General features: G+C 35.7%; 1 protein-coding gene across 5 annotated transcripts in view; it reads left to right on the top strand.

The window, feature by feature from the left end:
- The window catches only part of FUT8 (fucosyltransferase 8), a 231573-nt gene that overhangs the window by 153010 nt on the left and 54898 nt on the right, over positions 1 to 23665 (top strand). For all 5 annotated transcript variants that reach the window (XM_037031173.1, XM_037031172.1, XM_037031170.1 and 2 more), the window contains 3 exons: positions 16062 to 16177; positions 16293 to 16455; positions 22538 to 22652. In XM_037031173.1, the coding sequence (XP_036887068.1) occupies positions 16062 to 16177; positions 16293 to 16455; positions 22538 to 22652 (394 nt within the window). The remainder of the gene's footprint in view (positions 1 to 16061; positions 16178 to 16292; positions 16456 to 22537; positions 22653 to 23665) is intronic.

Raw genomic sequence — 23665 nt, 5'->3', positions numbered from 1 at the left:
TCCCTCCCTTTTCTACCCCTTTCCCCTCCCTTCCTCCCTCCCTTTCTTCTTTTTTTTAAAGCAACAGGTAAAACTTGCAGGTATATTGCCTTTCACATGCAGATATCTTCGCTGGGTCTTCCAGAAATTCCTTAGCAATGATAACATGGTTGTTGTTCATAAATATTGATTTTATTTTTCAAATGCAGGTCAATCATGTTCCACAAATTATATTTCTTTTTATTTAACTGGATAGGAATCATGAGAATTCAAAAAACATAAATTTCCTTCGAGTACTTTTGGGATACTTTTTTGGCTCTGAAGAGTAAATAATGTTACTACTAGTATCTAGAGTCAGTCTGCCAGCACTTGTTCCTCTCTCCTGGTGGGCAGCTTGTCGTTTGCCCATTCTCTGTGTCTTGCTGGAAGTTACCAGCCAGGTATGTTCCAGGGCTGAGACTTGACGTCCATCTTGCTACTGAGAAGATTGTTTATCTCACTTTGTGGTTCTCAGCTGAGTTCCAAATAGATCAGGCTTTATGAACTACCAGTATATGGTATAATTAGTTTAGAAGTATTGTATTAGCCTGTCCCTATTTTCTATAGCATGCTTTCACGTTAGATTCAGAACCATTGATTTAAAATTTGGCTGATCATCAGAATTGTCTGAGTACTTTTAAAAAACAGAGTTTTGAACCATTTTAAACGATTAATATTGTTTGTGAAGGAGAAAATCCTGATCACCCCTCCCCCATTCATTCTTTTCCTATAAAATTCCTTGATTCACTCAGGAATCTAATTCTGTAAGTTGATTTGAGAGGGAAGGTTCCTGAGATCTTAGCTCTTTTTCATTTCCTGCACATTGTTTTACTCCACTTCTGTTATTTTACTCTGGCCTTGTTATGGAAGTAGGAGAGTGGAGAGAGACTTTCCCCTGATTCCTCCTATGTGGTGTGCCGAAGTCCTCGATGTCTCTAGCCATGATTACTCTCCCTTAATTCTAACCCTCCCTGCCTTAGTAACTGATATATATCTCTCCCTGTCTTCCATTCTTCATGCTACAGCTGAAGTGAATATTCTTGACATTATATTACCACTGCTTGTTTAAAAACCTTCAATGGCCCCTTCAATTGCATGCAGTAATAACATCTAGCTTTCTTTGTATGGCATAAGAGGTCTTTATGATCTGGCTCTTATCTATCTCTTTGCTTGCATTTTCCCACCACTTCCTCTCTAAAATCAGCAGTACTTACTGCTCTAACATTTCATTTCATACCACCAATCCTTTGCATATGTTGTTTTTCTTGCCTAGATTGCTTTACATCCACTTTGGCCTATTTTTGGTTTATTCTTTAAAATACAGCTCATGCGTTGTCTTCTATGTAAAGCCACTTTTGCCTTTCCTCAGTCCCTCTGGCCACTCCCCATGTTAATCACTCTCTTCTCTTCTACCTAAACCCAAATCTGCTATTGCACTTTTCACACTGGATTGTGAGTGTTTGCTTATTTGCTTGCCCTTCCCTACTAGATTGTGAGCTTCCTAAGGATAGGTAAGGGTAGGATCCATGTCTTACCTGCTTGGTATTCCCCAATAGTTGCCCCAGTTTTAGGTACGATTGAAGCTCACAGGAAATGTTTATTGGAAAAATTGAATTGGTATAAAATTGAATTGGACTGAAAACCAAACACAGAAAGAGAGTAAAGTACTTTGAAGCCATCCTGAGGCCATATTGAGGCTATTAGTCAGCGGAGATCACCTATAGATTATGTCAGAAAGCAGAGTGATTAGTTTAAATGAGTGGAGTTCCAGAATCCTGGCATTCAGAAATGTGATATAAATGAACTCTTTCAGGGAAGGATGCATTCCTGTAAATGGTAACATTGATTTAACAGTAATGCACAGGTCGTAAGTGCATAATCTCCGTAGAGCAAGTTCTGTGCATGGTATTTTGGCAGTTTCTTTTCTATTTTCTTCACATATCATTGATATAGCTTTGTTTCTTTCAACAAGTGTTCTGTCAATTGGTCAATATTTCTAGGCTTCAATAGGTTTGTATTCCTCAACATAACTCTGTAGGATTTCAAATCTAATCCCATATTGCCTGTTGATGTTTACCATATATTTTTCTTAAATCACTTGGGTCAATGTAAAACACAGTCACTTGCACACCATTCCTTCTGTGAGTCTTTTTGTCAATGCTTTTTATTTATTTTTTGAGTGAAAAAGTAGAGTAAGGAAAATATCTACTATTTTTAATAAAGGATAATATAACAACTAAAATTCTTGAAATCAAGTGGGGAATCTACTACATTTATTTTGAAACAGAGATAATTGCTCCTTTACCAAAGAAACCAGATTTTCTTTTGTTCTTAAAATTTTCAGATTTTATATAGTTTCTATATTTCATAGAGTAAGGATATAGACAATTAGGGGAAATTTAAGGGAATGTTACATTGATACAGAAGTTAAAATAGTTGTGAGATGATGTGCTTTTCTAGTGAATTTCACAGTGCCAGTTTTATTTTTAAGTACTTTCTGTTAAAAACAATTAGAAAATAATTAAAGTGAAAAACAGCTTTCAAATGTGAATTCTTAAAATATAAATTAGAATATCTCCTATTTGCCAGTGGCATTTATCTAGCACATTATATTTACTGTGTTTTATTAATTAATAACCCTCAAATTTCCCCTAATTTTCTAAGTATCATTAACATGAATGGATATAATCACTAGAATTTCATCATCCAGATTTCAAAAGTATTTAGATAGGGACTTTCCTTGAACCCTGTTGTGTCTATTTGTTTTAATATGAACTAAAAATATTAGAATTTATTTTTTAAGGTGAAATGATAAAATTTGTTTCTCTCCAGGGCTGACTTAAGCTTTCTTAAAAGGAAAATATATATCATGTTTCCTCATTTCCATACTTCATATACCTTAGTCTGGTTTTAAACTTCCAGTTTAAACTTTCAGGTGGCAGTGGTCTTGTCCTTATTTCTTTAATTCAACTTAGTTTACTTTCATCATTGAATTTTGGAGAATATAACCTTGTTTCCATAATAGTACATTTGCCTATTCCAAAGACTGAAATATTGTTTGAAGATATATTTTATTGAGAAGTTAACATAAAATTCACAAATATTTAATGGTTTTTAAAGTAACTTTTCATAAGCTGTTGAACATAAAACTTAACTTTTGCCTAAGTACAGTTTCCCCCCTTATAAATGAGAAACAAGCAAAACTAAAATCAGTTATTGGCACTAGTAAAACAGAAAAAAACATGTTTTCAGAAATGTTGTTCACTTTAGTATCAGGCATATTAGTAAGATAATCAGTTTTCTGAAAAGAAATTGAAGGAGGCAAGTAGAAAAGAAAACGATCTAAACCCGGTGAGAATCACTTTTGTTTTCCTTCTCTTTTCCTGCACACTTTTAACAGTGTTTCAACTCTGCTTTACCTGAAAGCATTTCTTAAAAATCTAAAGTGTACCTTAGGAGACAAAAGTACTCTTTGGGAAATTTATTTTCAAAAATATATAATTTATTTTAATATTATTACTTATTAGTTTGGTATGAGTATTTTATGAAATGTTCTGTGTTCTTCCTCATGCTAGGGCATGGGTGGTACAGAGTATAAGCAAGTTACTTAAGTTTGGGCCTTACCATCATGTTGCAGGAAGCCTATGCTTATAAGGATTCGAGTTTATGCTCCTGGGCAATGTGCCAGTGATACTCTGGTTTGCAAGCTTTCCTAGTCTCCTTTTAATACTTTATCCTGAAGGTTCCTTTTCACTTAGTAAACTGTAGTGTTATCATTCTATCCTACCTTTGAACCTTGTATCTAAAAGATTTTCAGTAACATGAACTGGCAGACAACCAAGGTCTTTTCATTTCTTATTAAACTTGTTCACTGATCTCTTAATTTGTGAGAAGAGATTTTCAACAATAGTTTACTTATCAGGTCTACTTGGTACATAAGCTCTGATAAAAATTCAGTAATCTGCTATAAATCCAGTGCCCAGAAGATATTCTCACCAAAGATTCTTCTTGCCCTTTTGAGTACATAAAGAAAATTAGCTATTACTATTGAGAAATGTTATTGGAATGTAGAAATTCTCCCCAAACCAATAAATGTTAAAAGTAGTATAACTTGATGTCAAGGCCACTATTGAACACTTATTTTGAACAAGAAAACCTAAACTAATATGTGTAAATTTTTCACAGCAAACCTGTATTTTAGGCATTTGCTTTTTTTAAAGCTATTCATTTCTTTTTTAAAAAATATTTTATTTGTTTATTTATTTATTTATCTTTAGAGGAGAAGGGAAGGAGAGAGGGAGAGAAACATCAACGTATGGTTGCCTCTCGTGCGTCCCCTGTTGGGAACTGGCCTGCAACCCAGGCATGTGCCCTGACTGGGAATCAAACCATGATCCTTTGGTTCTCAGGCCTGTGCTCAATCCACTGAGCTATACCAGCCAGGGCTAAAGCTATTCATTTCTTAATGCAAGGCACGAGTATGTAAAAAGTGTGTCAGTTGAATTTTTGACTAAGTAATTGGATTTTCCATTTACTCATATTTTAATTTTATAAATGCTTTATTTTCACTTCTGACTGATTTTTAGCTGGCTACATGACAGAGCTTTGTTATTTTTCCCTGCCTTTTCTTCATTCTTCTTTTTTTCCCTTGGTCTGATAGTCAATGATTTGTTTGTTTTTTAGTTCCTTTATTTTAAAAAAATGAAACAACTACTATGTGTCAGAAAATGTGCCAGGTGCTCAATATAAAATAGCATTCTGACAGATTTGAGTATAGTAGAGGAGACATATAAGCACTTACAGTAAATAAGTGGTTATAGAAACAAACTAAATCACCATCAGTAGATGGTGATGGGTTAACTAGATTATGATGTCTCCATGAAACAAATATTTTGTAGCTATATATATTATATTTAGCTATATACAGAATATATGTAGGATATATATTTACACCCAAATATATAAAACATTTCTAGAGAATGCATAAAATGCTGTCATCAGTGATTGCCTTGCTGAGAGTCCATGGGGGCTGGATTTATTATTGATTATATATAATCATATATATATATGTATATATTTAATTTATATACATATATATTTATATAAATTTATATATATATGAAAGAAACCTCTATTTGTGTATTATATCTTCATTGTAACTCTGAGTAAATAAGATTTAGAGAAACTAGCAGTATAGTGAACAACCAAATAAGCAATTACACTTTTGTCAAAAAAATATTCTTGAGGTGCCCTGGCTGGTATGGCCCAGTTGTTTAGAGCGTTCATTTGGAGGATTATGGTTTCAATTCCCAGTCAGGGCACATATCTGGGTTTCAGGTTCAATCCCTGGTCTGGGTGCTTCTATTCTCTGGTTGGTCCAGGTGTGTACAGAGGCAACCAGTTGTTTCTTGTTTCTCTCTCACANACAACCAAATAAGCAATTACACTTTTGTCAAAAAAATATTCTTGAGGTGTCCTGGCTGGTATGGCTCAGTTGTTTAGAGCGTTCATTTGGAGGATTATGGTTTCAATTCCCAGTCAGGGCACATATCTGGGTTTCAGGTTCAATCCCTGGTCTGGGTGCTTCTATTCTCTGGTTGGTCCAGGTGTGTACAGAGGCAACCAGTTGTTTCTTGTTTCTCTCTCACATCAATGTATTTCTCTCTCCCTTGCTCTCTCTCTAAAACCAATGAAAAAATGTTTTTGGGTGAGGATGAAAAAAAAGAGAGAGAGAAAAAATCTGCAGGTAAAAACCTTGAATTATTAAATCACTTATTACCCTGATTTGTAAGTTTTGTCAAAAATGCCTTCTTGTAACAAGGATGCTGTTATCATATTTGAAGTCAGTAGGGACAACTCTCAGTCCAGATTGTTCTGTTTTGGCTGCTGAATGATAAAAGAATGGTCTAGTTTATATTTTTCACTTGTCTAGATAAACATGGTCATGGTTCCTTGGAGAATTGAACCTGAGACCTATTTGATGTTGATATCACAGTATCTTAGAGCTGAGTTTAGATGCAGATTATCCCATGTGATTATTCTGTTAAAACTGACATTGTTGCTTGACTCTTTTACTCTTTTTTGGGTTCCATTTCAAACTTTTGCATAATCGGTAGAAAGGAATAAGTGTAGCCACAAGACAATAAAGTGATGTTTTCTCTCAGTAACTAGAGGGCTGGCTCTTCCATCTAATCTAATTTGACAGACTCTTGGCAAAGCTTGACATCTAAATAAATGTAATTACATTTTGTGTTTTTGCTGGGAATATTTTAGTTCCATGAGTGGCCATTTTAGATTCTAACTAGAAAAAAAAAGCACTTTTAAGTTATTAAGTATAATTCCAATTTTTAGCCAGTTTAGTTCATATTTATAAATAGTCCAAATTTATGTTAATCCTAGTAGTTTATTGAAAGGATGTCCCTATTATAGATTTTTTTCTATAGATTTTTTTCTTTTTAAAAAAACATTCTTTTTATAGGGTTAAATGATCTTATTATAGCAACCCTAGTATTGTTTGGCAATGATTGAAAGGTTAGGTAGATGATGAAAAACTGTGTTGGTTAATCTCTTTTAATTAAAAGACATTCCAATTGATATTTTTAATTTAATCTTTTTAAGTTAATCTTTATTTTTAAGTATATTTTATTGATTATGCTATTATAGTTGTCCCATTTTTTCTCCTCCACCCTGCACCTACCCCCACCAGCATTCTCCTCCTTATCCCATGCTTATATCCATGCTTCATACATATAAGTTCTTTGGCTTCTACATTTCCTATATTATTCTTAACCTTCCCCTGTCTATTTTGTATTTACTATTTTTGCTTTTTATTCCCTGTACCTTTTCTGCCATTCTGCTCCGTCCCCCTCCCCGTGGATGACCCCCCCATGTGATCTCCATTTCTGTGATTCTGTTCCTGTTCTAGTTGTTTGCTTAGTTCATGTTTGTTTTTGTTTTTTTAGGTTCAGTTGTTGATAGATGTGAGTTTGTTGTCATTTTACTGTTATATATATTTGATCTTCTTCTTATTCTTAAATAAGTCCATTTACCATTTCATATAATAAGGGCTTAGCGATGATGAACTCCTTTAACTTGACCTTATCTAGGAAGCACTTTATCTGCCTTTCCATTCTAAATGGTAGCTTTGCTGAGTAGAGTAATCTTGGGTATAGGTTCTTGCCTTTCTTGGCTTCCTTTCCAGCCCCTTCTTGCCTGTAAGGTTTCATTTGAGAAATCAGCTGATAGTTTTATGGGCATTCCTTTGTAGGTAACTGTCTCCTTTTCTCTTGCTGCTTGTAAGATTCTCGTCTTATCTTTAATCTTGGGTAATGTAATTATGATGTGCTTTAGTGTGTGCTTCCTTGGGTCCAACTTCTTAGGGATTCTCTGAGCTTCCTGGACTTCCTGAAAGTCCATTTCCTTTGTCAGGTTAGGGAAGTTCTCCTTCATTATGTTTTCAAATAAGTTTTCAATTTCTTGCTCTTCCTTTTCTTCTTCTGGCACCCCTATGATTTGGATGTTGGAATGTTTAAAGTTGTCCCAGAGGTTCCTAAGCCTTCCCTCATTTTTTTGAATTCTGTTTCTTCATTCTGTTCTGGTTGAATGTTTATTTCTTCCTTCTGCTCCAAACCATTGATTTGAGTCCCAGTTCCCTTCTCTTCACTGTTGGTTCCCTGTATATTTTTCTTTATTTCACTTTTCATAGCCTTCACTTCTTCCTCTGTTTTGCGACCATACTCAACCATTTCTGTAAGTGTCCTGATTATCCGTGTTTTGAATTTTGTATTTGCTGGGTTGGCTATCACTTCATTGCTTAGAACAGACCTTTGATTTGCTCTTTCATTTGGCCATATTTTTTTGTCTTGGCACTCCTGTTACATTGTAAGGGGTGGAGACTTAGGTATTTGCCAGGGTGGGGCAACCCTCTTTCTGCATTGTGGTGATCTATGTGGGGGAGGGGTCAGACAGGGAACAATTCTCCTTGCTCAGCTATTGGCCTTTCAGTCACTTCCCCTGCTACACACAAGCAAATTAGGCCCTTCTGGTACTGATTCCCAGGTGAGTGGGCTTGGGTATGTTCTAGGACCCTGTGTGGATCTCTCCAATGAACTCTTCTGTAGGTCTGGGAGTTTCTGCCACTGCTGCAACCCCCACAGGTTTTTATAGCTGGAGGTTTTGAAGCTTTATTTCCCCTGTGCTGGAACTCTGGGCTGTGTGATCTGTCTTGCTCCCCAGTTGTTCCTCCTGGTTTATCTTCATACAAATGTGGGACCACCCAGTCCTCCAGCCTCTGCCTTTCCATGCTTCCTCTCTGCCCCAGCTGCCCATCTCCACCCCTCCTACCAGTTTGAATGAATGTTTCTTCTTTAACTCCTTGGTTGTCGGACTTCCATATAGTTTGATTTTCTGGCTGTTCTGGTTATTATTTGTTTTAAATTTGTTGTTGTCATTCTTTTGGTTATGTAGGAGGCAAAGTGTATCTACCTATGCCTCCATCTTGGCCAGACATTTCTAATGTAATCATTGTTACATGTTTACATTACCATTTAGTCCCCTTATACTCCCTCCCTCCAGCATTCACCACACTGTTGTCCATGCCCATGAGTCCTTTTTCCTTATTGCTCAATCCCTCCACAACCTCTCTCCAGGAACTGTCATCTGCTCTCCATCTATGTCTGTCTCTGTTTTGCTTAGATCCATTTGTTTATTAGATTCCACATATAAGTGAAATCATATTGCATATGTCCTTCTCTGACTGGCGCATTTCACTTGGCATAATGTTCTCCAGGTCCATCCATACTGTTGCAAAGGGTAAAATTTTCTAGTACAATTCCATTGTATAAATGTCCCATAGTTGTTTTATCCATTCATTTATTGATGGACTCTTGGGCTGCTTCCATATCTTGGCAGTTGTAAATATGCTGTGATGAACATAGGGGTGCTTATGTTCTTTTGAATTAATGTTTTGGGTTCCTTTGGATATATTCCCAGAAACGGGATCACTGGGTCAAAAGGCATATCCATTTTTAATTTTTTGAGTTATCACCATACTGCTTTCCACAGTGGCTTCACCAGTCTGCATTCCCACCAACAGTGCAAAAGAGTTCCCCTTTACCCACACCCTTGCCAACACTTGTGGTTTGTTGATTTACTGATAATATCCATTCTGTCAGGTGTGAGATGGAATCTCATTGTGGTTTTAATTTGCATTTCTCTGATGATTAGTGGCATTGAGCATCTTTTCATGTGTGTATTGGCCATCCATATGTAAAAAAGTGTCTATTCAGGTCTTTTGCCCATTTTTTTTAATTGAGTTATTATTTTGGTGTTGAGTTTTTTAAGTACTTTATACATTTTGGTTATTAACCCCTTATCAGATATATTGGCAAATATGTTCTCCCATTCTGTGGGTTGTCTTTTCATTTTGTTAATGAAAATCATTGTTAATGATTTTCTTTGCTCTGCAAAATCTTTTTAGTTTGATATAGTCCCATTTGTTTATTTTTTCTTTTGTTTCCCTTGCCTGAGGAGATATATCTGTTTAAAAGTTGTTATGACCTTTGTCAAAGATTTTGCTGCCTGAGGTTTCTTAGGTAGATGATAAACAGCTATGTTAGTTAATCTCTTTTAATTAAGACATTCCAGTTGATATTTTATAATATTTTAATATGTAGTATTATATGATTCCAGAAGTTGGAAGGTAACTAACATTAATGATGAACATCTACCTGATTTTTCATCTAGTTTTATTAAGGGATGTCTTGCCAATGAAGAGCATTTCCAATACATATATGAAGGTCATAAAATAATATAAGCCCATGTTTCTATTATTCATATTGGAAAATGTTCCTATTTTGCCTTATTTGCTCAGATTGCTAGAAAATACAGATACTACTCCATTCCTGAATCATATTTTCTTTCCTTCCTTCCCAGAGGTAATCACTGTTTTGAGTGTGTATATTACCTTCTGTCCACACTTTTATTCTTTCTTATGTAAGTATGCATCATGAAAGTATATTGTTTTATATGTTTTTAAAATTTACATGAACATATTATACTCCACATCCAAGGTCTGTGTGGAAAATGTCCAACCATTTTTAATATAACGAGAACAGTGTGTGCAACATTGATGTAACCTGGCAGCCAAGGTGAATGAACTGGAATGTGCCTGCATGAACAATGATGACTTCACTGTATTAGTTAGTGGGGGCAGGGTAGTAGACAATGTTGAGTGAGCATGTGTACTGTGTGGTCATTGTGTTCAAAATGATTGAGCAAATAAAGCCAGGAATTTGCATCAAATTTTGAACTAAACTTCAACATTCCTCCACGGAAACTATTCAGATGATTTAGAAGGCCACAGCTAGGGGCAACTGGTGTTTGGCAGCTTCAACATGACAATGCACTTGCTAATGCACGATGTCTCATACAGAGTTTTTGGGAAAAACATCAAATCACCCAGGTGACTCAGCCCTCCTACAGCCCAGATTTGGCATCCTGCAACTTCTGAGTTTTATTCAAAACTAAAATTACCTTTGAAAGGGAAGAGATTTTAGACCATCAGTGAGATTCAGGAAGATACGAGGGGGCAGCTGATGGTGATTGGGAGAACCGTGTGATGTCCCAAGGTGCCTGCTTTGAAGTGGACTGAGATGTCATTGTCCTATGTATAGTATTTCTTGTATCTTGTATCTTCAATAAATGTCTCTTTTTCCATATTATATGACTAGATACTTTCTGGACAGACCCTGTATTCTTCTGTGACTTTTTTCATTCAACATTGTGATATTCAAACAAGATTATATATGAGTGATATCTGTGAGTGTATGTGTATGTATTTATATACATATATCTGTATATATATATGTGAATATATGTGTACACATATAGCTGTATATATTCATTCTTCTATTGATGAATACCTAGAGCCTCCTTGTGTACATGTGCTAAAGTTTCTTCAGGGTGATAACCTAGGACACATGCTGAATCTTAATATACACGCATCTTGAATTTTAGAGTAATTTCACAATGTTTTGTAAGTGGATTGTTCTAATTTTATATCTCTACCTTTGGTATACACTGTTGGCTGAATTGTGTACACCCCCTTCCCATTTATATGTTGAAGTCCTCACCCCCAGGTGTTCAAACTGCAATTGTATTTGGAGTAGGGCTTTTAAAGAGCTGATTAAGTTAAAATGAGGCCACTGGGGAAAGCCCTAAGCCTGACTGGTGTCCTTAGAAGAGGGAATTTGGACACACAAAATAGACACCATGGAATCGCTGACACAGAGAAAAGACCTGGTGAGCACACAGAAGACGGTGACCATCTCTGTAAGCCAGAGGGGCTTCAGAAGAAATCCAACCTGCCAACACCTTGATTTTGGACCTTTAGCCTTTGTAACAGTGGGGAAAAAATTTCTGTTGTTTAAGCTATCCAGTTTATGGTATTTTGTTAGGGTAACCCTAGCAAACTAATACAATATATGAGAGTTCCAGTTTCTCTGTATCCTCACCAACACTCAACATCACACTTTTTAATTGTTAGGCTAACAGGTGAGAAATGGTATCTCTTTAAAAAATTTGAATATCCCAGTTACTAAAATTTTAAAAGTGACCACTTCTCACGATTATTAATCAATAAAGTCCTCACCTATGAATTACTAGTGCATATACTTTGCACATTTTCTATTAGATTGTCTTTTTCTTATAGATTTGAAGGACTTCTTTATATAATCTAGATAATGATCTAGACATTTTCTGTCATCTTGGTCTCCATCTGTGACTTGCTTATAAACTCAACTGCCTAGAAATTCCTATTACTATTTCATTCATTCAGATAGAATGTTCTGTACAGTCATGTACTGCATAACAACATTTCAGTCAGCAACAGGCTGCATGTGTGGTAATGGTCCCAGGAGATGATAATGGAACTGAAAAATTCCTATCACCTGGTGATGACAGAGCCATTCTAGTGTCATAAGTGAACACATTGCTCCCTTGTTTGTGGTGGTACGGTTATAAGCAAACTTACTGTACTGGTAGTCATATAAAAGTATAGCACATACTGTTATCTATAATACATAAGAATGAATAATGGTAATAAATGACTATGGTACTGGTTTATGTATTTTACTAGACTCTATTTTTATGGTTGTTCCAAAGTGTGCCTTTTCCACTCATAAAGAGAAGAAAGTTTTCTGTAACACAGTATGCTGTGTTATGTCAGCAGCAGCCTTACACATTTCCTGTTCACTGCATCTCTTGATTACATCATTTTCTTTTGTTCTTGATTTAATCTCACATTGTTTTTGTACAGTAACATGCTGTACAGGCTTGTAGGGTAGGAGCAATAGGCTTTACCATATAGCCTTCATGTGTGGCAGACTTGACTATACAGATTTGTACTCTATCATGTTGACACATGATAAAATTGCCTAATAACACATTTCTCAGAACATGTCCTCATCATTAAGTGCTACATAACTGTATATGTCTATGAGGTCCATTTAGTCCAAAGTATAGTTTAAGTCCAATGTTTTTCTAGTGATTTTTCTGTTTGGATGATTGATCCTTGGTAAAAGTGGGGGGGTCCCACAGTAGTACTGAAATTCACTACTATTATTGTATTGTTATCTATTTCTTCCTTCAGGTTGATGGTATTTGCTTAATATATTTAGGTTCTCTGATGAGTGGTACATATATACTTACAGTTGTTTTATGCTTTTCAGGAATTAGCTTTGTGGCTACCTAGGATCCCTGGCTAGGTTTCATGGCCAGGTTGGGCTGAGGGCTATGCTTAGCTGTTGGGTGGGGCTGTTGCCTTACTTTCTGCTCTTGGAGGCTATAGAATGTATCGTGAAGCTGCTTAGCATCTTTGGCCAGGCTTCCCTGTTTAGTGGGGCAGGAGGCTATGCTCAGCAATTGGGTGTGGGCAGTGACTTGCTTTCCTACATATTGGGCCGTAGGTTGTGCTGCATGGTTGCGTTGCGTCTCAGGCCAGGGTTCCTTCTCTGGTGGGGCTGGAGGCTACGCACAGCAATTACATTGTGTAGGCCCTGCTGACTTGCTTCCCTGTCTAGGAGGGGCTCTAGGATGAGCTCCCCCACCAAGACAGCTCACTGACTGCTGACTCAGTCAAAATTGTCAATCAAACTCCCTGGCCAGCTGGGGCCACTGGCTCAGCTATGCAAATGATCACAGCCACTGATTTGAATCTCTTCTCAGACACCACTACTTGACAGGAATACAGTCTGTCAAGATCCATGCACTTGTGAGCCTCTCCTGCCTTTTCTATCTCTAGCTGACTTTTCCAGTAATCCTCATGAGGCATACTTAAGTGGGCCTTCCAGGATTCATCCAGAATGCTAGGGAAGCTTGATGCCCACCTTGTGCTGTCCTTTTCCCATTGGAGAAACTGTACACCCGGAACGACTGCCTCAGCGCAGCACTGTGCTGACCTGGGGGAGGGGCATTATGGGCAGAGTGAAAGTGCTCCTCTTGACCTTCCTAATGCAGTTTTCCTCTGCTTCCATAGTCCAGGGTGTTGCTTCAGCTTTACCCCTGTGTTCTGGGATCTTTACAAAGGTATCTTGTCGTTGGATAGTGGCTCGTGCCCTTTCCCTGAGAGGGAACCATCTGTTTTGCTATCTGTCTGACATCAGTGTTCTGGTTCCAGTTTTATTAAACAATTTTTTCATACATGGTATCTACATATATTCAGTTGTTTCAAGCATAATGTTAAGTCTGATCTCTGTTATTGTGTCTTAGCCAGAAGATGTTCTATATATTGTTTTCATAGTGAGTATGATTATAAAAATTAATTCCCTGAATATTTAAATAAAGAGAGTATTTTTGCAGATTGGCCCTTCTAATTAGGGTTTGGAAAGAATGGCCTATTGTGTAAGTTTTTTTTTTACATTGACTTTTCCAATACTTTTCTTTATCTACAGTTTATCCACAGTTGGATTAGATTGTCGTATACAATAATGCAATATAAATCACTAATACATTTATGTTTTATTAGAATTAGGTTATATTTAGTACTTAATGGAACTCTGCTGAAAAGATTTTATGCTATTTTTCATGCTTGTTTTCCCCTAATGTTATTCTACCAGTACGAACAAATGAAATAAAGAGGAGAACTTAGACATACCTTTCTATTGCCTGAAATTTTGTACCACTAATGTATGTTCTGGAAAAGGGCGTCCTTGTCCTGTGGCATTTTGCTATCAAAATAAATTTCAAGGGGTAGCAGTTTTATTCTGTTTTCAAGTTATTTCCTAGAAACCAGTCATCTAATTCAGAAAGAGATAAAGAGCCGAGTTTTAAAAACTATATACCAAGAAATGCCTCATTTATGAATGCATACACATTTATGCTCATAAATTGGGTGATTATGCACCTAACAACTCTATTCGTTTTATCATTATTCACTTTGTGTATATAAAAATGAAGGCTTTTAAATTTAAGTTCTGTGGCCTGGGACTCATGATTGGGGCATAGTTATTTCATGCTTCTATTCAATGTTAATATATACAATTCCATGGAAAATTATAGAATATCTTGTTTACTCTGTGCCAAGTACTATTGTAAACATTTTCTCATTTAAATAGATTTTTGAAGAAAAAACATCTAAACAATAATTTTGCAGAAGTATATATGTATATATAGATACATCATGTACATATGTGTGGGTTTGTATCAGTTTCCTATTGCTTCTGTAACAGATAGCACAGATTTTGTGGCTTAAAACAATAGAAATGCATTCTCTTATATTTTGGGAGACCAGAAATCTTAAATGAGTTTCACTGGGACAAAACCAACCTGTTAGCAGGGCCACATTCCTTAGGGAAAGTGTAGGGGAGAATCCGTTTCCTCGCCTTTTCTAAAGGTGCATTCCTTGCATTTGTTGCTCATGTCTCATTCCTCCATTTTCAAAGCTATTAGCCACACTGACTTTTCTTTTGTTGTGAAGTCTCCCTCTTTTTTTCCCAAGTACTTGTATGGCTTTATTTTCATTTTTATTTTTTATTTTTTTAAATTTAATTATTGTTTAAGTACAGTTTTCTGTCTTTTACTCCCATCCCAGCCCACCCCCGCAGTGCTCCCCACCTCCCACCCATTTCCACCCCCCGTAGTAAAGTCTCCCTCTTATAAGAACACTTGTGATTACAATTTTGTTGTAGCTGGATTTGGAGATCCTTAACTTAATTACCCATTTAAATTTAGTTTATTTTATCATGTGAGGAAGCATAAACAGGTTCCAGGATTAGGGTGTAGATATCTTTTGTGACCAAAACAGAGTACAGCGTACTGCCAAAAGTCACACAAAAACAAAACATGTTAGAAACCAGTACAGTTTGGAAAGAAGTTTTACAGATAGATTGGTAATATAAGAGGTCCTGGAGTTTTTCTGTTATGTTCCAACATTTTTATATTGTTGACTGATTTTTTTTTGTTTCAGTAGAAACAAACAGGACATTAATCTTCAGATTCTTCTGATATACTTCATCTTCTACTCATCTTACCCTATGAAACCAATGCTTAGTAATATAAAGTCATGAGTTCCTCAATTGGAGTGCGGGTTTACATAGCCTGATTAATTTCCTGGTTGATAAAATATTTAGAAATAATTTATATTTCATATTTGAACATAGATACATGTTCAAATATGTGCTTATTCCCTTTAAACCTTTTTATTATCCTCTTCTTCTCAACACTAATGAAGGATTGGCCACTTTGTCACTGATGGCAAAGTTTTTCTAAGCAATATGATGAGAGCTTATAAGAGAGAATTCTGAAGGTTCCTTAATTCCTACAATATCATTGATCTCTGATCTGTATTATTTTTTTTTCTGTTTCTGTTCCACTGTTTACATTGTATCATATATCTTTGGAGAGAAAATTTCATTTGGCATTTCTAATATATGGTTCAGTGACTTCTAGAGTTATCTGTAAATATGTTTTAGTATCTAACTTTAGTATGCATATATTATTGAATATTTTATAAACTAAATGTTTACATTTTCTTTCCTGAACTACAGGATACCAGAAGGCCCCATTGATCAGGGGCCAGCTTCTGGAAGGATTCGTGCTTTGGAAGAGCAACTTGTGAAGGCCAAAGAACAAATTGAAAATTATAAGAGACAAACGAGAAATGGTAGGTGTTTTGGAATATTTTTTCTCTACAACATATTGATATTAGCATAAATAATTGAGAATTTTCTTTCATCAGAATATTGGAAATGCTGATGCTCCCTATTCTGTGTCTGCAGGTTTAGGGAAGGATCATGAAATCCTAAGGAGGAGGATTGAAAATGGAGCTAAAGAACTCTGGTTTTTTCTACAAAGCGAATTGAAGAAATTAAAGAATTTAGAAGGGAGTGAACTCCAAAGACATGCAGATGAATTTCTGTCAGATTTGGGACATCATGAAAGGTACTTTTTTTACTTTAGTCAAGATGAGAATCTCAGAATGGGAAACTCAAACTTTGGTAATTTCCCTGCTGAATGGTCAATGATACCTACCATATTCATGAGTAGAATACCTGAGATCTTAAAGGGCAGTAATTATCAAATGTAGTTCATCAACCAAAAATATATCCCTGGAAAATATTACTTAAAATATATTTCTAGGAATCTTTATACCTTATACCCTAAATAAACTGAGGGTAGTGGTGGCAGCTAACGATACTTTGGAAGTCTTCCTGTAAATTCCCTTCATATACAATTAGTATTTGAAGCGGAGTCTGCAGTTTTCTGTTACAGTATATTGGAACTCATACTGAGGCTGGCAATTATGTTTCTAATTCAAACACTAAAAACTTTAAAATAGCCTCTTTTTTAGAGTGTCTAATTAAAGATTAATAGGTTCTTGATGAAACAGAGCATTCTGGTCATTGCCCTTCCATTTAGTTGCTAGAAAGGAGAACCTGAAATCTGCCGAATTAAATCTGTTTCTTCTGTTTGTTCATTTTTGAAAATATGCAATTTATGTTACATAGAAAAGAAAGGATTTTGGTGCTGGTGTGTTCATGCGAAACAGAATGGATCTGAGAATCATTAGAAATACAGTGGAAACTGTCCTTAGCTCTATTATATTTATAAGTCTATATTCCCAGTAGGCGTGTGATGGCAATTACTAATCTCATTAATTAATAATAAATGAAAAATTGTTGTAATAACACAACCTACCACTGTGAAGAGGAAAAGAATTACCCTACAATCAAGGGATTCCTATATATTAACATCATCAGCAATATGGTAGAGATTTTGAAATATTGCTCTACTGTTTTAAGTGAAATTACAAATAAAATCTATCAGTTTATTGGAATCATTTCAACATTAATGAATCTACAGAAATAAGATAGTATAAATTTTAAGGGGTATTGAATTATTATGCCATACCTTTGATAGACCCTTTGAAATTTTTAGCCTAGTTGTAATCAAGCAGTAGTTAGACCATTAGACCAAATGGATAGAATGTTAGAATGTTGAGTAATTTAATTAGATTGCTTGAGAATTTAATTTTTAGGTCTTTTGTAAATCAAAAAATTACTGAAAAATGTTTGGTGCATATACTTGTTACTATATGTAGAAATGCTGTACAGATGTACAAATGAGAAAAGTCAGGTCCTGAATAGTTTATGTACATCATTGTTAAATTTGGGGGAAGTTGAATATGTTTCCTGACACTACCTTTCAATATATGTGTATGTTAAGTAATAACATTTCTTAGTAAGTAAAAATAGAAAGGTACCTAAGGTACAAAGGTCAATTTCTTTTGCTGCCTTTTGAAGAAAGTGTAATGAACTTTGAATACAACCTCACAGGGTAGTAAATTAACTCCAGGCAGCCAGATTAGAACACAGTGCTACAAATAATGAGCAAAGCACAATCAAACATTAGAGAAATAACAATGAATGTACAAATAGAGATTTGTGTATGTGAATGAATATGTGTGTGTGTACGTATATATATGTATGTATGTATATATATAAATATGTGTGTGCACATATACATACATATATATATGTGTGTGTGTGTGTATATAATATGCCATCTTACCAATAATTTTCAGGGTCCTTAAGTGTAAGAATTAAGATAGGCATTTATGTTTGCCTTTGGGGATTTTTACATTACACAAAAATCTTTATTTCATTTTTATAAGTACCCATATTATAGTGTTAGGTTGTCTCTAGACTGAAAGCCTGTGTTGCCTGAGAAATCAGAGGTTGAGACAGTCAGTTTTCTTGTTCAGATTTCCCTATGAATCACTCAGCATTTGTGTGTGTGTGCGACAGGGAGAGGGTTCAGAAAGGCATCAATTATAGGGAAAAACCTAATGGACTTTTGTTTCTTCTGAAGGGGTTTCTTTCTTTTTTAGAACTTTGTCTGATAGAAGCATTGATTCTCTTTTTGTTTGTTTCCTTTCTGAATTACCTGTATTTCTCCCAGTATAATGTACACTTTTTTTGCCCAAAATTTTGAGGGAAAACTAAGATTATGCATTATCCAAGGGTATATTGATTATATACCATGGGTACAATAATATCATGTATAATGTGCACAAAAAGGTAGGTGCGTGTTATATATCAGAGCACATTATGCACAGCAAAAATATGGTAACTTACAGTATCACTTATGTGTGATAACATGCGTATCTTAGTCTATAGCTGTGTGTCCTGGCAGATGTTCAGTTATGGAGCCACCACCATAGTCAACATACAAAACTTGCTCCTGCCCCAGGAAGTTTCATCACGCCCCCCAGTAATCAGCACACCCATCACCACCAGTCTCTGGCAGTAACCAGATCTGTTTCCTGTCCCTATAATTTTGCCTTTTCTAGAATTTCATGTAAATGCAATCAGTCATACACTGTGCAGATTTTTCAGTGTGGTTTATTTCACCTGGCATAATGTATTTGAGATTCATCCATGTTGTTTTGTGTAGAGGGAGTGCATTCCTTTATACTGCAAAGTAATATTCCATTGCATGTTAGCTTATCCATTCACCAGCTGAAGGGAATTTGGGTTGTTTTCCATTTTTTAGTGATTATGAATAAAGCTTCTATGAACAGTAACACAAATGTTTCTTGAAGAAATATATTTTCATTTATTTTGAATTAATATCTAGGAATGGGATCGATGGATCATAAGTTGAGTGTGTGTTTAATTTTATGAGACAGTGATAAACTGTTTTACAAAGTGATGGTACTATTTTGTAGTCTCACCAGTAATGTATAAGAGTTCAAATGCCCTGTATTTTTGTTTGCACTTGGTATTTTTCAATTTTTACATTCTCCCCCCCCACCACCATTCTAATAGCAGTGTAACAGTATGTCATTGTGATTTCAATTTGCATTTTCTTATGAATGATGTTGAGCATCTTCTAATGTATTTGTCTTTCATCTATCATCTTTGATAGAGTGTCTGATCAAATCACATGCTTAATTTGGGGGGAATTGTTTGTTTTATTTTTGAGCTAAAGCATTTTTTACTTATTCTGGATACAAGTCTTATTGTACATTTTAGAAAGCTCATTTTAACAGCCATGTGAAAGAAAACTTGGTGCCAAGAAATTAGAAGAATTTTGATAATGAGCTTCTGGATCTGGGGAGTTGCAGTGGGAAGAGAGAGAAAGGGATGCATGTGTGAAAAAGAGAAGCTGCAGGACTTGGTATCATATCTGTTGTGGGGAGGAGGGGAGTCAGAAGTAATTGGGGACTTGCATTTTGCTAGGAGAATAGCTTTCATAAGTGGATATTATTGTTTCTTGTATACTAATTTGGCTTTTTTCCCTGGCAAATTGTAATCTCCTGAGACCTGGAACTCTAACTTAAACATCTTCTCTACCTCACAGTGCTAAGCACTCACTATTTAGTTGGTGTTCAGTAAGCTGTATTTTTTATTTGGTGGGGAGGCAGGTATGTGCATTATTTGACTGATTATTCCATACTTAGTGCCTTTTTGTAAAAACTAAATTTTATTTCATTGAAGGATTTATGAAAATTATGCAGCTAAGGAAAATTATGTTATTGAGGTAAAATATTCTTCAGTAATTGAGAATCCTAAAAATTGTGAAGACCAAGTTAAGGAAGAAAAATCATTTACCTTGGATAAACCTGGAAGCTCTAGTTAATTTCAACAGTGGTTTCTGCAAACGAGAGTGTATCTGTTAGAAGTCAGCTAGTGAATACAGGGAATCATACTGATAGGGAGCATGGGATTAGGAGAAAACCTGACATTGAAGGGTCTTTTGTACTCAGTATTCTTGACTTCATGTTTGAGTCACTTTGGAGGACTTAAGTGATCCCTGTAGGTAAGAGTAGTCTTAAGACAGTTACACACAAATCTGTAAAAATTACATATTGTTTCTGGTTTGGAATATAATTCTGATGCTAAACAGTGGGGAATGGACTTTCTTTTCATTGAATGTGCATGATAAAAAATATTGTTACTCAATATATCTAATCATTTGTTTACAGTTCATGTGACATTTACTTTAATAAGGATTAGTTCCTTCACTTTGGGATTTTCTTGCTTGAATTACATCTGTTCTGTGCCGGTCCTCAGGGAATTTCTTTCTTTAACATTTTGAATCAGGCATAAGCAAAATACTCTTCTTGTGGTTCTTCAGTAGCATAATTGACAACAGAGTAGAACATTTAAAGTTTTATGAATATTATAATACAGAAACAGGAATTTAACAGAAAATACAAGGAACATAAATGTAGCCCTGCTTTTGAAGGAAAGGATTAGTTGCTGGCTTGCTGTCAGAGTCCTAGATTCTGTTCTATGCTACCAATTGTCTTCAGGCACCTATATACACTGCCCCCCAAAGGACTAACTCGGTTCTGCTGGTACTTTGCCTGGATTTGTATTTCCCAGGCTTTAACCTGGCTTCATACCAGGCCTTTAGATTTACCACCCCGCTTCTATATTTTTTTATATCTTCTTAGTCAAAACCAGGACAGCCAGATTTCCAGCTTTTGGGAAACTGTTAGGAGACTTCATTTCAGAGTGGAGTCACAGAGTGGAGTCTTCATTTTCAGCCACAGCTGAAACTTTCTGTTTGATTATTCTCATGTCTTTGGCCAAAAGATGATAAATTATGCAGGATGGTAACCTGTAATCATTATTGAATCATCAAAGAACTAGTTTGAATTTAACATCATTTTCTGGTCTGGTCTTCCTTATATGATCTCCAGTGGGCATGCCAAGAAAAAAATATTTAAAAAGAAAACTCAATTTTAGTTGACTATTGTGTGCTTCTCTTTTTGGTGTTTGGCTTTTTTGTTATAAGCTTGGTTATTCCACTTTCTAGACAGATTGGAATGGATATGAATAATTAATTGCCAAGACATAGTACTGATGTAAAGTGGTAAAAACATTCACTTTTATGTTTTCACTGTTCTAATTTACTATTAAGAATAGATAGAAGTAGGCAAGGGTGGAAGCAGGGTGTAAAAACCTATTCAAAGGCTACTGCTGAAATCAGGTGAGAAAAGGTTGTGGCTCAGTTGATGGATCAGTGTTCACTGGGGGCAATGCCAGTGGGTGATATGTGGTTAGAAATTGACTAAATGCTTGTTAATAGATTGGTGGGGGTTGTTACAGAAAGAAAGGGTCTTGCTTTTTTTGTGGTAAATGTAAGTCATGACTTTTATTTAATGCGCTATAAGTAAAACCATCTGCACCAGCCCTAAAGTTCCTCTTGGTAATGTAATGTCCTGGGTATATTAGTTTACTTTGTAGCAAATTAACCATATTATAATTGAAACTGCTCATGCTACATAAAAATGAGAAGTATCTTCATAATCATTTTATTAGTTTAGGTTAAGAATTGTCAAATTATGGCTCAAGGGCCAAATCTGGCTCATAGCTTGTTTTTGTGAAGAAAGTTTTATTGGTACACAGACACATCCATTAATTTACATATTCTCTATAGCAGCTTTCCTGCTTTAAAAGCAACAGGTGCCTACAAAGCCTACGTTTATTACCTGGCCCTTTACAGAAAAAAAGTTTGCTTACCCTTGGGTTAGACCATCATTTAAGAGTTATGTCAAAATTTTTCTCTGACCCTTTCCCAGCCACTCAGTGTTAAAAGTATAAAGAGAAAATTTAAGAGGGGACAGGAAATGACAGTAGTGAGAACAAAAAGATAGTATTCAAACCCTGGCTGCAACTTAATTTCTTTCCCTTATACTCCTTCCTTCCTTCCTCCCTTCCTCCCTTCCTTCCTTTCATCCATCCATGAGCATCCACTTCCCCCTAGTCTCTGTAGAGCTCTGTGTTGGGGAATAAGTACAGCTGACTAGCTAGAAGTAGGTTCTTTTTACCAATAAAAATATACAATAGTAATAAATCTTGGATGTTAGAGACTGATTATTGAACTTCACATCCTTGGTGTTCAATGTGAATACCGATCTTTATTAAGAATTTTGCTTTCTTCTTACGGTTGTGTAATCCTCTGATGAAGTATAAAAAAGTAAGCCCTCCAATGTTGTTTGCTTTTATAGGTCAATAATGACAGATCTATACTACCTCAGTCAAACAGATGGAGCAGGTGATTGGAGGGAAAAAGAGGCCAAAGATCTGACAGAACTGGTCCAGCGGAGAATAACATATCTTCAGGTAAGAAGGTTAGGTTAACAAATAAACTTGAATCCTGGCTGGCATAACTCAGTGGATTGAGCACGGGCTGTGAACCAAAGTGTCACAGGTTCGATTCCCAGTCAGGGCACATGCCTGATTTGCAGGTCAAGTTCCCGCTTGGGGGCACACAAGAGGCAACCACACATTCATGGTTCTCTCCTTCCCTTCCTCTCTCTAAATATAAATAAAATAAAATCTTTTAAAAAAAGAAATAAGCTTGAGTGAAAAAGAAGGAAAATTATAATAAGAGTTGCTGTTGGTTTTTAGTCTTTCTAGCCCTTGTTTTTTGAGAGTACTTACTCACTCATTTGACGCACTTATTCAGACAGACTCTCTGTGATGCCTTGAGTGGAATACAAAGATAGCCAAAATAAGGCCCCTGCCTTAAAGGGGGCTACTTCTGTGCATGTGTGCAACACATACAACTGCAGTGCAAAATAGGAAGTTCTACATTTTATACAAGAGATATAGATGAAATCCTCATTGGAAGATGGAGATGTGAGGGTTAGTTTTGTAGAAAGAGTGTTACTTGAATTCCCTTATTTGGTTTGGGAGCCAGATTGCAGAGGTCCTTGAGTGCAGGTTCAGCTTTATAGGTTAAGCTTTAAGTAGTAAGTAGTCACTGAAATGTTATTTATTGCATAAAAATCATTTTAACAAGAAATAGGAAGTAAAAATCAAGGGTAAACGCCAAGTCCCAGGCCCTTTCAATTTATTCTCTTCATGTTTTGTTCTCTTTTAGTTAATGATATGCATATCTACTCTTACATATTTGTGAAGATAGAATTGATTTCGTTTTTTCTTCATCTGTTGCAAGCTTTTTTCTATTTTGGAGTCACAACCTACTTTTGAAAGATTTTTACTCATGAGAGTGGGATAATGAGAGTGGTGCTTTAGTGATATTAATCTGAAAGTAGAATTTAGTTAAACTGTGTTAGTATTGAAAGACATTAGCAGCAAGGAGACCATTTAGGATATGAGGACCATTCAGC

The sequence above is a fragment of the Sturnira hondurensis genome, unplaced genomic scaffold (assembly GCF_014824575.4).
Source record: "Sturnira hondurensis isolate 20B ecotype Veracruz unplaced genomic scaffold, ASM1482457v3 Scaffold0021143, whole genome shotgun sequence".
Lineage (NCBI taxonomy): Eukaryota > Metazoa > Chordata > Mammalia > Chiroptera > Phyllostomidae > Sturnira > Sturnira hondurensis.
Note: the sequence above shows the minus strand (reverse complement) of the source record. Positions and strands in the feature narration are given on the sequence as shown.